Source organism: Salvia hispanica, chloroplast, assembly GCF_023119035.1.
Source record: "Salvia hispanica chloroplast, complete genome".
Classification (NCBI taxonomy): Eukaryota; Viridiplantae; Streptophyta; class Magnoliopsida; order Lamiales; family Lamiaceae; genus Salvia; species Salvia hispanica.
In genome coordinates this window covers 110,001-125,000 of record NC_046838.1, presented here as the reverse complement: position 1 = coordinate 125,000, position 15,000 = coordinate 110,001, and the positions used below count along the sequence as shown (strand labels likewise).

Here is a 15,000-nt window from a genome sequence, read left to right as displayed (position 1 = left end):
AGGATTCTACAAACGAATACTTATCAAAAGTATATGATCCCTTCTTGAACGGATCATATCGTAAAACAATCTACAAAAACCTTTCTCTTTCAACATTAAACAATACTTTAATAGAAAATCTCATAGAGAAATTTGAGATAAATCGAATTCATGGTATACTTCTTCCAGATGCCGATTATCGAAAATTTGAACTGACAAAAAATAGATTTGAAAAAAAACCATTATCAACAGAAATTTTTCATTTTTTAACTTTCATCAGTAAATTTGTTAGAGAATCAGGATCTCCCAATCTAACCCTGAAAGATCCTTTTTTATTTTCAAAAGGAAGAATAGATTCCGAAAAAGGAACAAAAAGTTTTAAAAATTTTTTAACTAAAACCAATTTTGATGGTCGAAAAATTAGCAGAAAATCGATAAAAAAAATCAGTAAAAAAATACCCCAACGGTCATACAGATTAATTACCGATTTAGAACAACAGTCAGGAGAATATCAAGAAAACGTACCAATAGATCATCAAATTCGTTCAAGAAAGGGCAAACGTGTAGTGATTTTTACTGCTAACAGGGAGAATAGTGATTCTAATATTACCCATACTAATATGCCCGATGAAATAGACGAAGTGGCTTTGATACGTTATTCACAACAATCAGACTTTCGGCGGGGTATAATCAAAGGTTCTATGCGAGCTCAAAGGCGTAAAATAGTTATTTCAGAGTTGTTTCAAGCAAATGCGCACTCCTTCCTTTTTTTTGAAAGACTACAAAAATTCCCTGTTTTTTCTTTTGATATCTCCGCATTGATTAAACTTTTTTTTCAAAATTGGGTGGGTAAGGGAAAAGCATTCAACATAGTAGAGTATGCAAAAGAACAAACAAAAAGAGAAGAAAAAAAAGAAAAGAACAAAAGAAAAGAAAAAGTGCGAATAGAGATAGCAGAGGCCTGGGATAGCATTCCACTTGCGCAAGTAGTAAGAGGTTGTATGTTACTAACTCAATCTATTTTTAGAAAAAGTATTCTATTACCTTTATTAATAATTACAAAAAATATTGGCCGTATACTCCTATTCGAACTTCCTGAATGGGCTGAGGATTTCCAGGAATGGAATAGAGAGATACATCTTAAATGTACCTATAATGGTGTTCCATTATCCGAAACAGAATTTCCCAAAAATTGGTTGACAGATGGTATTCAGATAAAAATATTGTTTCCTTTCTGTCTGAAACCTTGGCACAAATCCAAACTACAACCCTCTCAGAAAGATCTAATAGAAAATAAAAAAGAAAAAGATGATTTTTGTTTTTTAACAATTTGGGGAATGGAAGCGGAACTTCCTTTTGGTCCGCCCCGAAAACGTCCTTCTTTTTTTAAACCAATTTTTAAGGAATTCAAAAAAAAAATTGCAAAATTTAAAAAGAAGTATTTTCTAGTTCTAACAGTTTTCAAAGAAAAAACAAAATTACTTCAAAAGGTTTCAAAAGAAATCAAAAAATGGTTTATCGGAAGTATTTTTTTTCTAAAAAAAATAATAAAAGAACTTTCAAAAGTAAATCCAATTCTATTGTTTAGATTAAGAGAAGTAGAAGTATATAAATTGAAAGAACTTAAAGAAGAAAAAGATTCCATGAGAAGCAATGAGATGATTCACAAATCATTTAGTCAAATTGCATCTCCGAGTTGGACAAATTATCGATTGACAGAAAAAAAAATGAAAGATCTCACCGATAGAACAAGTACAATCCGAAATCAAATAGAAAGAATCTCAAAAGAGAAAAAAAAAGTAACTACAAGAATAAAAAACCTTAGTCCTAACAAAACAAGTTATAATGCTAAAAGATTTGCAAAATGGCAAATATTAAAAAGAAGAAATCCTCGATTAATCCGTAAATTACCCTCCCTTTTAAAAATTTTCATTGAAAAAATCTATACAGATATATTTGTATCTATCGTTAATATTCCCAGAATAAATACAGAACTTTTTCTTAAATTAACAAAAAAATTTATTGATAAGAATAATCAAAGAAAACAAGCAAAAATTAATACAAAAAAGAAAACTTCAATTTCGCTTATTTCGGCTATAAAAAAGTCACTTGATAAAATCAGTAATATTAAAGAAAATTCACGTATTTTTTATGACTTATCCTACATGTCACAAACATATGTATTTTACAAATTATCACAAATCCAAATTAGTAACTCGGTAAGATCTGTTGTTCAACATCAAAGAATAAACCCTTTTCTTAAGTCTAAAATAAAGGATTCTTTTGAAAGACAAGGAATGGTTCATTCGAAATTAGCAAATAGGAAACTTCCGGGCTATGAAACAGATCAATGGAAAAACTGGTTAAAAGGGCATTTTCAGTACCATTTATCTCAGATCAGATGGTCTAAATTAATACCAGAAAAATGGCGAAATAGAGTTCGCCAGCGTTGTATAGACAAAAAGACAAATTTAAGCAAGCAGCATTCATATGAAAAAGACCTATTAGTTGGTTCCAAAAAGCAATCTGAAGTATATTTATTATATACTGAAAAAGATAATTTTCGAAAATACTATAGATATAATCTTTTATCATATAAATTTATTAATTATAAAAATAAAACGGAATGCTTTTTTTATAGACCTCCCTTTCAAGGAAATAAGAAGCAAGAAATTTCTTATACTTCTAACAGGTCGAAAAAATACTTTTTTGATATACGGAGGAACATCCCTATTCCAAATGATCTAGGGCAGGTTGATATTCCATATATGGAAAAACCAGCTGATAGAAAATATTTTGATTGGAAAATTTTCAATTTTTATCTTAGACAAAAAGTCGATATTGATATTGAGGCCTGGATCCTAATTGATACCAATAGGTATCAAAATGCGAACATTCGTACTAACAACTCTCCAATAATTTCTAAAAAAAATATTTTATATCTTATGATTCCAGAAACCAATTCACAAAATCTACACAAAAGATTTTTTGATTGGATGGGAATGAATGAAAAAAGGCTAAAGCGTTCTATATCGAATCTGGAATTTTGGCTCTTCCCAGAATTTGTGTTACTTTATAAGGCATATAAAATGAAACCTTGGTTTATACCAAGCAAATTACTTCTTTTAAATTTAAATAGTAGTAAAAATATTAATGAAAATAAAAGGATAAATTTGTTGATAGCATCGAATAAAAAGCATCGAAATGAAGAACAAAAAGAACCCATAAGCCAAGGAGATCGCGAATCCGTTTTCTCACAACAAAAAGATATTGAAGAAAATTATGCAAGCTCGGACATGAAAAAAGCGAAAAAGAAAAAACAATACAAAAGCAATACAGAAGCAGAACTAGATTTCTTCCTGAAACATTATTTGCTTTTTCAATTAAGATGGGGCGCAACTTTGAATCAAAGAATGATCAATAATATCAAGATCTATTGTCTACTGCTTAGACTGATAGATCCAAGAAAAATTACTATATCCTCGATTCAAAAGAGAGCAATGAGTTTGGATATAATGTTGATTCAAAAGAATTTGACTCTCTCAGAATTGATGAAGAAAGGAGTATTGATTGTAGAACCACTTCGTCTGTCTGGCAAAAAAGACGGACAATTCATTATGTACCAAACCATAGGTATTTCGCTGCTTCATAAGAGTAAGCATCAAATTAATCAAAAATATCAAGAGCAAAGATATGTTTCTAAGAAAAATTTGGATGAAACTATTTTACCACATCAAAGAATAACCAAAAATAGAGACAAAAAGCATTTTAATTTACTTGTTCCGGAAAATGTTTTATCGTTTAAACGTCGTAGAAAAGTGAGAATTCTAATTTGTTTCAATTCAAAGAATATAAATTATATAGATAGAAATATAGTATTTTGGAATGAAACGAACGTAACAAACAGCAGCCAAGTTTCACATGAAAATAACCATCTTGATAGAGATAAAAATAAATTAATGAAATTAAAGCTCTTTCTTTGGCCTAATTATCGATTAGAAGATTTAGCTTGTATGAATCGTTATTGGTTTGATACCAATAATGGCAGTCGTTTCAGTATGTTAAGGATACATCTGTATCCGCGATTGAAATTTTGTGAATAATACATTTTTCTATATATCCTAGATCCTATTTCTATATACCCTAGAATAGAAAATAGAATTTCTAGGGTATATCAAAGTAAACACATATACAGACCATCCGCTTTTATTGTCTCACATCTCGTTCTAGTATCCAATATGAAATTACTTTGAATAATATCTCAATTAGATCTCGAAATGAATTAACAGAAACTTATGAATTTTAGGTCTAAATTCTTCCATGTGAAAATGTACCAATTGTTTTCTATTCCTATCTAAATAGAATTTCAAATTCGATTGATTGGTTTGAATTCAGAAAATTAGGAGTTTCTTACATTAAATTATTGTATATACCACATACAAATTAATAGCATTATTATTACTGATCGGTAAAATCCATATCTGTACAAGGAAAAAGGAGCATTTTTTTATGGTAAAAAATTCCGTAATTTCGATTATTTCTCAAAAAGAAAACGAAGAAAATAGAGGGTCTGTTGAATTTCAAGTATTCAGTTTCACCACTAAGATAAGGAGACTTACTTCACATTTGGAATTGCACAAAAAAGACTTTTCATCTCAGAGAGGTTTGCGCAAAATTTTGGGAAAACGTCAACGACTACTAGCCTATTTGTCAAAAAGAAGTAGAGGACGCTATAAAGAATTAATTGATGAGTTGGATATTCGAGAAATAAAAACACGTTAATTTGAAGCATGATACTTTTTGATGAGCTTAGTCATTTAAATGGGAATGAACTTCTTTTTACTTTCAGAAATGCATGGAAGACTGACTCGGTAAAAACTTATGATTACACCAATTCCAAGAAACGACCTTATGATAGTGAATATGGGGCCTCACCACCCATCAATGCATGGTGTTCTTCGACTGATCGTTACTCTCGACGGTGAAGATGTTATTGACTGTGAACCTATATTAGGTTATTTACATAGAGGAATGGAGAAAATTGCGGAAAATCGAACAATTATACAATATTTGCCTTATGTAACACGTTGGGATTATTTAGCTACCATGTTTACAGAAGCAATAACCGTAAATGGACCCGAACAGCTAGGCAATATTCAAGTACCTAAAAGGGCTAGCTATATTAGAGCTATTATGCTGGAGTTGAGTCGTATCGCTTCCCATTTGTTATGGCTTGGTCCTTTTATGGCAGATATTGGGGCACAGACCCCCTTTTTCTATATTTTTCGAGAACGAGAATTAATATATGACCTATTTGAAGCTGCTACCGGTATGCGCATGATGCATAATTATTTTCGTATCGGAGGAGTTGCTGCTGATCTACCTTATGGCTGGGTAGATAAATGTTTGGATTTTTGCGATTATTTTTTAACTGGGGTTGCTGAATATCAAAAGCTTATTACACGAAATCCTATTTTTTTAGAACGAGTTGAAGGCGTAGGTATTATTGGTGGAGAAGAAGCACTAAATTGGGGTTTATCGGGGCCAATGCTACGAGCTTCGGGAATACAATGGGATCTTCGTAAAGTTGATCGTTATGAGTGTTATGACGAATTTGATTGGGAGATTCAATGGCAAAACGAAGGTGATTCATTAGCTCGTTATTTAGTACGAATCGGTGAAATGAGAGAATCCATAAAAATAATCCAACAAGCCTTGGAAGGAATTCCAGGGGGGCCCTATGAGAATTTAGAAAGCCGGCGCTTTGATAGAATAAAAGACCCTGAATGGAATGATTTTGAATATCGATTTATTAGTAAAAAGCCTTCTCCCACTTTTGAATTATCCAAGCAAGAACTTTATGTAAGAGTCGAAGCACCAAAAGGAGAATTGGGAATTTTTCTGATCGGAGATCAGAGTGTTTTTCCTTGGAGATGGAAAATCCGACCGCCGGGGTTTATCAACTTGCAAATTCTTCCGCAGTTAGTTAAAAGAATGAAATTGGCTGATATTATGACGATACTAGGTAGTATAGATATCATTATGGGAGAAGTTGATCGTTGAAATGATAATTGATATAATAGAAATAGAAGCTATCCATTCTTTTTCCAGATTGGAAGCCTTAAAAGAAGTTTATGGGATCATATGGATGCTTGTCCCTATTTTCATTCTTGTATTAGGAATCACACTGGGTGTTTTAGTAATTGTTTGGTTAGAAAGAGAAATATCCGCAGGGATACAGCAACGTATTGGACCCGAATATGCGGGGCCTTTGGGAATTCTTCAAGCTTTAGCCGATGGTACAAAACTACTTTTCAAAGAAAATATTCTTCCATCTAGAGGAGATACTCGTTTATTCAGTATTGGTCCATCCATAGCAGTCATATCCATTTTACTAAGTTATTCAATAATTCCTTTTAGCTATCACTTTATTCTAGCTGATCTTAGTATTGGTGTTTTTTTATGGATCGCCATTTCAAGTCTTGCTCCCGTTGGATTGCTTATGTCAGGATATGGATCAAATAATAAATATTCCTTTTTAGGTGGATTAAGGGCTGCTGCTCAATCAATTAGTTATGAAATACCATTAACTCTATGTGTATTATCAATATCTCTACGTGTGATTCGGTGAGACATAAAAATTCCCCCATTTCTTTTCTTTCTAACAAGAAAGTCAAACGGTTTGAATATCGATTTTTTATTCATCATTGGATTGATGAATTAAACCAGATAGTTATATGAGTGAAATAAAACGGCTTAAAAATTTGCTGTTAAAAGAATGAAATCTCATTTCCTACGTACAAGAATTAAGTGAAAGTAAACATAAGCAGTCAAGGCTGTTTACCCCGAGATTTGCTGATTAGTCATCATGGCTTGAAGCGGGTTTAAACGATCAATTGTATGGGTTTTTTCTATACTATTACCATAGCATAGATATATTATCTTAATGAAAGATTAAAAAAAACGAGTGGATGGTTAGGAAGACCAAGATACACAAAGGATTAGTAATGGAGATTCTGAAAATTATCCATATAGGATATTTTTGTTATAGAAAAATAATTCGAATTGGGGCTTTAAGTTGGTAGAAATTATTAAGAAGTACCTCCCCATGATTTCGACCCAGAGTATGTTCCTGTCCACCAATTAAGTAAATAACTATCAAAACGAAGAAATCTTTTACTTTTTATAATGCGAATAATACCTCTTTTCTGAGAAAGGAGAATAGGAACGAAATCCAATTCTTGTTATGTAATGCCTAAATTCTTTTTCATAATCGAAAACGAGAAGTTGAAATATCTATGGTATATTCCTCTAAAAAGTCTTTTTTTTTTTCATTCAAGGATAAGTTTTTAATAAAAAAAGAAAAATGAAAATTCTTAAAATATGAGATAAATTCCGAAGCATTTTTTTATTATAATTAGAAATATAGCAGACAGAATTCCATTAGTCTAATTCTAGGCCTTAGGCTAAGAGTTTTATTTTCTATCTATCCTACAAACACATCAAGATAAATAATGTTGAAAGGCTCTTAGATTTATTTGTGACCTATGAGGAGCCGTATGAGGTGAAAATCTCATGTACGGTTCTGTAATAGCGATGAAAGCAGTGATGTTATTGTCGACTATGATTATCTAACAGTTTAAGTACAGTTGATATAGTTGAAACACAATCTAAATACGGTTTTTGGGGATGGAATTTGTGGCGTCAACCTATAGGGTTTATCATTTTTCTAATTTCTTCTCTAGCCGAGTGTGAGAGATTACCTTTTGATTTACCAGAAGCAGAAGAAGAATTAGTAGCTGGTTATCAAACCGAATATTCAGGTATAAAATTTGGCTTATTTTACGTAGCTTCGTATCTAAATCTACTAATTTCTTCATTATTTGTAACAGTTCTTTACTTGGGGGGGTGGAATCTTTCTATTCCAAACCTATTTTGTCCTGAGTTATTTAACATAAATCAAAGAGGGAAAGTTTTTGGAACAATAATCAGTATTTTTATTACACTGGCTAAAACTTATTTGTTCTTATTCCTTTCTATTGCAACAAGATGGACTTTACCAAGACTGAGAATGGACCAACTATTAAATCTTGGATGGAAATTTCTTTTACCTATTTCTTTGGGTAATCTATTATTAACGACTTCGTTCCAACTTCTTTCACTGTAAAGGAATAGAATATTCTATTCTTAATAACTTGTCTCAAACAAGAGAAAGAAACGAGTAAATTTATTTAGAGATATTCTGACATGTTCCCTATGCTAACTCGGTTCTTGAACTCTGGTCAACAAACAATACGAGCTGCCAGATACATTGGTCAAGGTTTCGTGATTACCTTGTCCCATGCGAATCGTTTACCTGTAACTATTCAATACCCCTACGAAAAATTGATTACATCAGAACGTTTCCGAGGCCGAATCCACTTTGAATTTGATAAATGCATTGCTTGTGAAGTATGTGTTCGTGTATGTCCTATAGATTTACCCGTTGTAGATTGGAAATTGCAAACAGATATTCGAAAGAAACGATTACTTAATTACAGTATTGATTTTGGAATTTGTATATTTTGTGGTAATTGTGTTGAGTATTGTCCAACAAATTGTTTATCAATGTCCGAAGAATATGAGCTTTCTACTTATAATCGTCATGAATTGAATTATAATCAAATTGCTTTAGGTCGGTTACCGGTATCAATAATTGAAGATTACACAATTCGCACAATTTCTTCGAATTTACCTCAACTCAACAATGTATAAAACTCTCAATTCACAAAACATTTACAAATTCAAAAAAAAAGCTTTTGCCATTTTTTGGAGTTAAAGGAATGAGGTTTTTACTTGGTCAATACAAAAGAAAGATTCGTTGGTGAGGGTCGCGGCTTGATTTTCATTTAAAACGAGTTTCTATTCGAATAATATAAAATATAAAGATAAAGTTTTAACCTTTGCTTTCGAAACTCAAAAAATCCTGTATTTACATCAATCCAAATCATCCCCATTCATTGAAATTTAATTCAATTAAGAAGTATGTTAAAATAAAAAAAAAGGATAACTTCTTTTTTCCTGGTCAGGTCAACAAAGACATGAAATATTTCGATTTTTTTTATAAAATCAAATGGATTTACCCGGACCAATACATGATTTTCTTTTAGTCTTTCTAGGATCGGGTCTTATATTAGGAAGTCTGGCAGTAGTATTACTTCCGAATCCAATTTATTCGGCCTTTTCCTTGGGATTGGTTCTGTTTTGTATATCCTTATTCTATATTCTATCGAACTCATATTTTGTAGCTGCTGCGCAGCTCCTTATTTATGTAGGAGCTATAAATGTTTTAATAATTTTTGCTGTGATGTTTATGAATGGTTCAGAATATTACAAAGATTTTCATCTTTGGACCGTTGGAGATGGGGTTACTTCAATGATTTGTACAAGTCTTTTTATTTCACTAATTACTACTATTCCAGATACGGCCTGGTATGGCATCAGCTGGACTACAAAATCAAATCATATTTTAGAACAAGATTTGATAAGTAATAGCCAACAAATTGGAATTCATTTAGCAACCGATTTTTTTCTTCCATTTGAACTCATTTCAATAATCCTTTTAGTAGCTTTAATAGGTGCTATTTCGATAGCTCGTCAATAAGAAATCAACAAGTAATTCAAATAGAATTAACTAACACAAAAGTTAGAATTCGTTAATTTAATTTGAATTACTTTTTTTTAAATCGAATAGAAAGGCTTTCGTTTTATATCGATCTATTACTAATCTATTTCCCTGTTTCATATTTGTTAGAATCGAATCTATTCAATTATTGTTCAGATTAAAACAAATCCAAATTGATAAGGAGTTGATTAATGATGCTCGAGCATATACTTGTTTTGAGTGCCTATTTATTTTCTGTTGGTATCTATGGATTGATCACAAGTCGAAATATGGTTAGAGCCCTTATGTGCCTTGAACTTCTATTAAATTCAGTTAATATAAATTTTGTAACATTTTCTGATATTTTTGATAATCGTCAATTAAGAGGAGACATTTTTTCCATTTTTGTTATAACTATTGCAGCCGCTGAAGCAGCTATTGGACCGGCTATTGTTTCATCAATTTATCGTAACAAAAAATCAACTCGTATTAACCAATCAAACTTATTGAATAAATAGTATTCATTATATCAGTGGAAATTTGAATATTTAGAAAAAAGTTCAAATTAATAGGTTTGAGACGGGTAAGGTATGATCGTGGTTGCAAAAACACAAGAAATCAAAGTATTTTGGTCCTTTTTCATAAAGAAATTAGGAAGTAAATTGATTATGATCACTCATTGATTCGTCCGGTATCTAACTTATAGGATTCATTTATAAGTTAGTTTTCTAGATCGAAAATTTATGACGTTCAAAATGTATAGATCCAATGTCACATTCAGTAAAGATTTATGATACATGTATAGGATGTACCCAATGTGTCCGGGCGTGCCCCACCGATGTATTAGAAATGATACCTTGGGATGGATGTAAAGCTAAACAAATTGCTTCTGCCCCAAGGACCGAAGACTGCGTTGGTTGTAAGAGGTGTGAATCCGCGTGTCCAACGGATTTTTTGAGTGTTCGTGTTTATTTATGGCATGAAACAACTCGGAGTATGGGTCTAGCTTATTGATACATTCCATAAAACTCTACTTGAATCCATTTTTATTTTTTTTTTTACCGACAAAATCCGTGCTCAAAATAAAATTCAATTGAGCACGGATTTTTCTGGCCCAAGTGTATCTTGTCTTTACCACGAACCATTTTCCTTGTTTAACAATAATTGCGGTTTTGCCAATATTTGCAGGTTGCTTAATTTTTTTTCTTCCACATAGGGGAAATAGAGTAATCCGATGGTATACTATATGTATATGCATCTTAGAGCTTCTTCTAACGACTTATGCATTTTGCTATCATTTTCAATCAGACGACCCATTAATCCAACTAACGGAGGATTATAAATGGATCCTTTTTTTGGATTTTCATTGGAGATTAGGAATAGATGGACTCTCTATAGGACCCATTTTACTAACGGGGTTCATCACTACTTTAGCTACTTTAGCGGCTTGGCCGGTTACTCGAGATTCTCGATTATTTCATTTCCTGATGTTAGCAATGTACAGTGGACAAATAGGATTATTTTCTTCTCGAGATCTTTTACTTTTTTTTCTCATGTGGGAGTTAGAATTAATTCCCGTTTATCTACTTGTATCCATGTGGGGAGGAAAAAAACGTCTGTATTCGGCTACAAAATTTATTTTGTACACGGCAGGGGGTTCTATTTTTCTTTTAATGGGAGTTCTGGGCGTCGGCTTATATAGTTCTACTGAACCAACATTAAATTTTGAAATATTGGCTAATCAGTCCTATCCTGTGGCCTTGGAAATATTCTTTTATATTGGATTTTTTCTTGCTTTTGCTGTCAAATTACCAATCATACCCCTACATACATGGTTACCAGATACCCACGGAGAAGCGCATTATAGTACTTGTATGCTTCTAGCCGGAATCTTATTAAAAATGGGAGCGTATGGATTAGTTCGGATCAATATGGAATTATTTCCTCATGCTCATTCGCTATTTTCTCCTTGGTTGATAATAGTGGGCGCAATGCAAATAATCTATGCAGCTTCAACATCTCTGGGTCAACGGAATTTAAAAAAAAGAATAGCCTATTCCTCTGTATCTCATATGGGTTTTATAATTATAGGAATTGGTTCTATTACGGATATCGGGCTCAACGGAGCCCTTTTACAAATAATCTCTCATGGATTTATCGGTGCTGCACTTTTTTTCTTGTCCGGAACAACTTATGATAGAATACGCCTTCTTTATCTTGATGAAATGGGTGGAATAGCTATCCCAATGCCAAAAATGTTCACGATGTTCAGTAGTTTTTCGATGGCCTCCCTCGCATTACCAGGTATGAGTGGTTTTGTTGCCGAATTACTAGTCTTTTTTGGATTAGTTACTAGTCCAAAATTTCTTTTAATGACAAAAATCGTAATTACTTTTGTAATGGCAATTGGAATGATATTAACCCCTATTTATTTATTATCTATGTTACGCCAGATGTTCTATGGATACAAGATATTTAACGGCCCAAACTCTTATTTTTTTGATTCTGGGCCGCGAGAATTTTTTCTTTCAATCTCTATTTTTTTACCCGTACTCGGTATTGGTATATACCCAGATTTCGTTCTTTCACTATCAGTTGAAAAGGTTGAAGTTATCCTATCTAATTCTTTTTATAGATCGTTTTTTTATTGATAAAAAAATGAAAAAAAAAACGTTTACAAAAAGGTTCGTTGTACAATGAAAAAAGAAAAAAAAGAAGGCTTTTTCTTCTCTTGGGTTAAGTAAAAAAAAATGAATTTGAACTAGCAAGAGTCTCGCGAATCAAAGTCACGGGGCTCTCGTTAGTTCACACAAAGTGATATTCATATGTGTTGTATGCTTTTCTATTCCTATTCGTAAGTAGTAAGAACTCCTTTTTGAATTTAATTAGATGTTAATGTAAATGAACCATAACTATGTAATCCTATTGCTAATAGATTTACTCCAAAATAGCATATCCAAATTATAAGAAACCCAATAAACGCTACAATTGCTGAATTTGTACCCTTCCATTTTATATTTGTTTGAGTATGTAAATAAATTGCAAATATGATCCAAGTAATAAAGGCCCAAGTTTCTTTTGGGTCCCAACTCCAATAGGATCCCCATGCTTCGTTAGCCCATACTGCTCCAGAAAGAATTCCTATCGTTAAAAAGAGAAATCCTAGACTAATAATCCGATAACTCCAATAATCCAATTGTTGAATCAATTGCGACTTATAATAATTTATTGGAGAAAAAAAAGAAGTTTTTTGTAAAACATTTTTTCCTTTTCCTTCATTCATGTATTCGACTTTACCAAGTAAAAATAACTCGTTTAAATTTAATAAACAATTATTCGTAGAAAAAAATCTTCTATTTTTTCTAACTGTAATGACTAGAAGTGATACTGATAATAATGATCCACATAAAAGGGCCACATATCCTAATAGCATCATACTTACATGCATTATTAACCACTCGGACTGAAGAGCGGGTACTAATATTGTGGATTCGTGTATTTCAGTTAAAAGACCTGAGGTAGCAAAGCCCTGTGAAAAAAGAGCACTTGGACTAATTATTGTCTTTAGAAGATTTTTATCTTTTTTGAAATATGGAAGGATATAAATAAAAGAAAAACTCCACGAAAGGAAGATTAAGGATTCATATAAATCACTTAGTGGAAAATGTTTTGAATAAATCCAACGAGAAATTAATAATCCTGTTATACACAAAAAGATCATTATCATGCCCTTTTCGGATGAATCATATAGTTTTACGATTTCATCGACAAAAAAGGTTATCAAATTAATTGTAATTAGAATTGAAACAGCCGAAAAAGAAATATGAGTTAATATATGCTCTAAAGTTGAAAATATCATAAAAAAAGTTCCTTAATTATAAAATCGAAATCGGAAATTGAATTCATTATTATTCATTATTATTATTCATTATAGGATCTATTTTATTTTTTTCGGAGATGAAATGTCATGCCGCTACTCGGACTCGAACCGAGATGCTCTAGCACTGCTTCCTAAGAGCAGCGTGTCTACCAATTTCACCATAGCGGCCTGTCTTGACTTTATAATAGCCTATGAATAAGAAATCGTCTAGATTTAAGAATGCAATATTTTGCAGGAAAGATTCAAATTGATGAATACCAATTTCTTCAAATATGTACTTGAAGGTTCATTGTTTTAGTTTAGATTTTTATTGTGGATTTTAGACTCTTCTCGACCGTAACTCTTTTAAAACCAGCAAGTTTTACTATGAATTAAGCTTCCCCAAAAAAAATATTTTAGATTATTCAAAATTCACACATATTTATCCAGAATATTTTTATTAAGTGTTTTTGCGTGAATTGATGGCGAGAGATATATCGGCTCTATATAAGAATTTATAGAAATTCAAAAGTAAGAAAGTTGTACAAAAAAGATTAAATATTTGTTAAATATTATAGTACAAATAGGTTGATGGGAAAAAAAGACTCCTGTCCTGGAAATAAAATATACGAAAATTTAAATCGAGTATCTTGTGTTTTTTTTTTGTTAAAAAACTTTGTTTGAATTCGGTCAAAGTAAACAGAAGAATTCCATTTCCTATTGATTAATTCACCAGGAAATGGAATTGGGGAATTTTTTTTGAAATGGAAGGATTCCATTTTTGAGTCAGGTCGATTTATATTGTTGTAAGGTTTTCCGCTTTATTTCTTAATAACTTATTTTTTTATTTTATTTGTTTGTCGCACAAAAAAACTTTTTGAAGTCCCATTAGAAAGAGATTTCCCCAAAGAAAATGCTTTTAACGCCGCCCAATAGCCTTTCCTTTTCCAAAAATTTTTACGAATACGCTTTTTTGATGCAGAAGTACGTTTTTTTGGAACTGCCATTTAAATAAAAATTAAGAGATTACTCGTTGGTATAGCTGGATGTGAAAGACATCTATTGTTCAAAAAAAATCTGCGCTTTTCTAGATAATTTTTTTCTAAAATTCTAAAAGAATAGACTATGGACCCTATGGTAAAATCGCATAAAATTTTTCTAAAAAAAAAGAAGAATATTTTGAGTAACTTGTCCAAATTTGACTTGAATTTTCTAATTAGAAGGAGACTCATAATTAATCTTTGTCTTTCAGATCATTTGACCAATCGGAACTTCTTGATTTGAATATTTGAAATATTTAGAAGAAATTCAGAAAGAATAAGTAAAAAGAAATAAAAATGAAAAAAAAAAGATATTTTTATATTTAAGTTAGTGCACATTTTCATTTTTTTATTGACTCCTTTCAAAAGAAGTAAAATCCGATAAATCGGAAACAATTAATCACCAATTTTAATTTTTTTATGCAACAAATATATCAATATGGGTGGATTTTACCTTTCGTTCCACTTCCAGTTCCTAT

The 15,000-nt window shown here is 31.5% G+C and overlaps 12 protein-coding genes and 1 non-coding gene across 13 annotated transcripts in view; 10 read left to right on the top strand and 3 right to left on the bottom strand. All coding sequences in view use genetic code 11, as the record gives it.

Annotated features, from left to right (window-relative positions):
* ycf1 (hypothetical protein RF1) overlaps window positions 1-4,082 on the top strand; it is a 5,637-nt gene extending 1,555 nt beyond the window's left edge. The window contains exon 1 of the mRNA in view: window positions 1-4,082. This exon is cut by the window's left edge and continues 1,555 nt beyond it. Within this exon, the coding sequence (YP_009750526.1) occupies window positions 1-4,082 (4,082 nt within the window).
* A 406-nt stretch (window positions 4,083-4,488) lies between these two features.
* On the top strand, window positions 4,489-4,761 carry rps15 (ribosomal protein S15). Its single transcript has one exon. It carries the CDS (start codon window positions 4,489-4,491, stop codon window positions 4,759-4,761), a length of 273 nt encoding a protein of 90 aa, YP_009750525.1.
* A 99-nt stretch (window positions 4,762-4,860) lies between these two features.
* ndhH (NADH-plastoquinone oxidoreductase subunit 7) lies at window positions 4,861-6,042 on the top strand. The gene has a single exon. It carries the CDS (start codon window positions 4,861-4,863, stop codon window positions 6,040-6,042), a length of 1,182 nt encoding a protein of 393 aa, YP_009750524.1.
* Window position 6,043: 1 nt separating this feature from the next.
* Window positions 6,044-8,146, top strand: ndhA (NADH-plastoquinone oxidoreductase subunit 1). The gene is made up of 2 exons: window positions 6,044-6,595; window positions 7,607-8,146. Exons 1-2 carry the CDS (start codon window positions 6,044-6,046, stop codon window positions 8,144-8,146), a joined length of 1,092 nt encoding a protein of 363 aa, YP_009750523.1.
* Window positions 8,147-8,226: 80 nt separating this feature from the next.
* ndhI (NADH-plastoquinone oxidoreductase subunit I) lies at window positions 8,227-8,733 on the top strand. Its single transcript has one exon. The coding sequence runs from the start codon at window positions 8,227-8,229 to the stop codon at window positions 8,731-8,733; it is 507 nt and encodes a 168-aa protein (YP_009750522.1).
* Window positions 8,734-9,091: 358 nt separating this feature from the next.
* On the top strand, window positions 9,092-9,622 carry ndhG (NADH-plastoquinone oxidoreductase subunit 6). Its single transcript has one exon. The coding sequence runs from the start codon at window positions 9,092-9,094 to the stop codon at window positions 9,620-9,622; it is 531 nt and encodes a 176-aa protein (YP_009750521.1).
* Window positions 9,623-9,837: 215 nt separating this feature from the next.
* Window positions 9,838-10,140, top strand: ndhE (NADH-plastoquinone oxidoreductase subunit 4L). Its single transcript has one exon. The coding sequence runs from the start codon at window positions 9,838-9,840 to the stop codon at window positions 10,138-10,140; it is 303 nt and encodes a 100-aa protein (YP_009750520.1).
* Window positions 10,141-10,390: 250 nt separating this feature from the next.
* On the top strand, window positions 10,391-10,636 carry psaC (photosystem I subunit VII). The gene has a single exon. It carries the CDS (start codon window positions 10,391-10,393, stop codon window positions 10,634-10,636), a length of 246 nt encoding a protein of 81 aa, YP_009750519.1.
* A 122-nt stretch (window positions 10,637-10,758) lies between these two features.
* On the top strand, window positions 10,759-12,273 carry ndhD (NADH-plastoquinone oxidoreductase subunit 4). The gene is given in 1 exon segment: window positions 10,759-12,273. A coding segment is annotated over 1 exon segment (1,515 nt).
* A 230-nt stretch (window positions 12,274-12,503) lies between these two features.
* Window positions 12,504-13,481, bottom strand: ccsA (cytochrome c heme attachment protein). The gene has a single exon. It carries the CDS (start codon window positions 13,479-13,481, stop codon window positions 12,504-12,506), a length of 978 nt encoding a protein of 325 aa, YP_009750517.1.
* Window positions 13,482-13,590: 109 nt separating this feature from the next.
* trnL-UAG lies at window positions 13,591-13,670 on the bottom strand. The gene has a single exon. It is a non-coding gene; the product is annotated as a tRNA-Leu (tRNA).
* Window positions 13,671-14,317: 647 nt separating this feature from the next.
* Window positions 14,318-14,488, bottom strand: rpl32 (ribosomal protein L32). Its single transcript has one exon. The coding sequence runs from the start codon at window positions 14,486-14,488 to the stop codon at window positions 14,318-14,320; it is 171 nt and encodes a 56-aa protein (YP_009750516.1).
* A 453-nt stretch (window positions 14,489-14,941) lies between these two features.
* The window catches only part of ndhF (NADH-plastoquinone oxidoreductase subunit 5), a 2,232-nt gene continuing 2,173 nt past the window's right edge, over window positions 14,942-15,000 (top strand). Inside the window, exon 1 of the mRNA in view lies at window positions 14,942-15,000. This exon is cut by the window's right edge and continues 2,173 nt beyond it. Within this exon, the coding sequence (YP_009750515.1) occupies window positions 14,942-15,000 (59 nt within the window).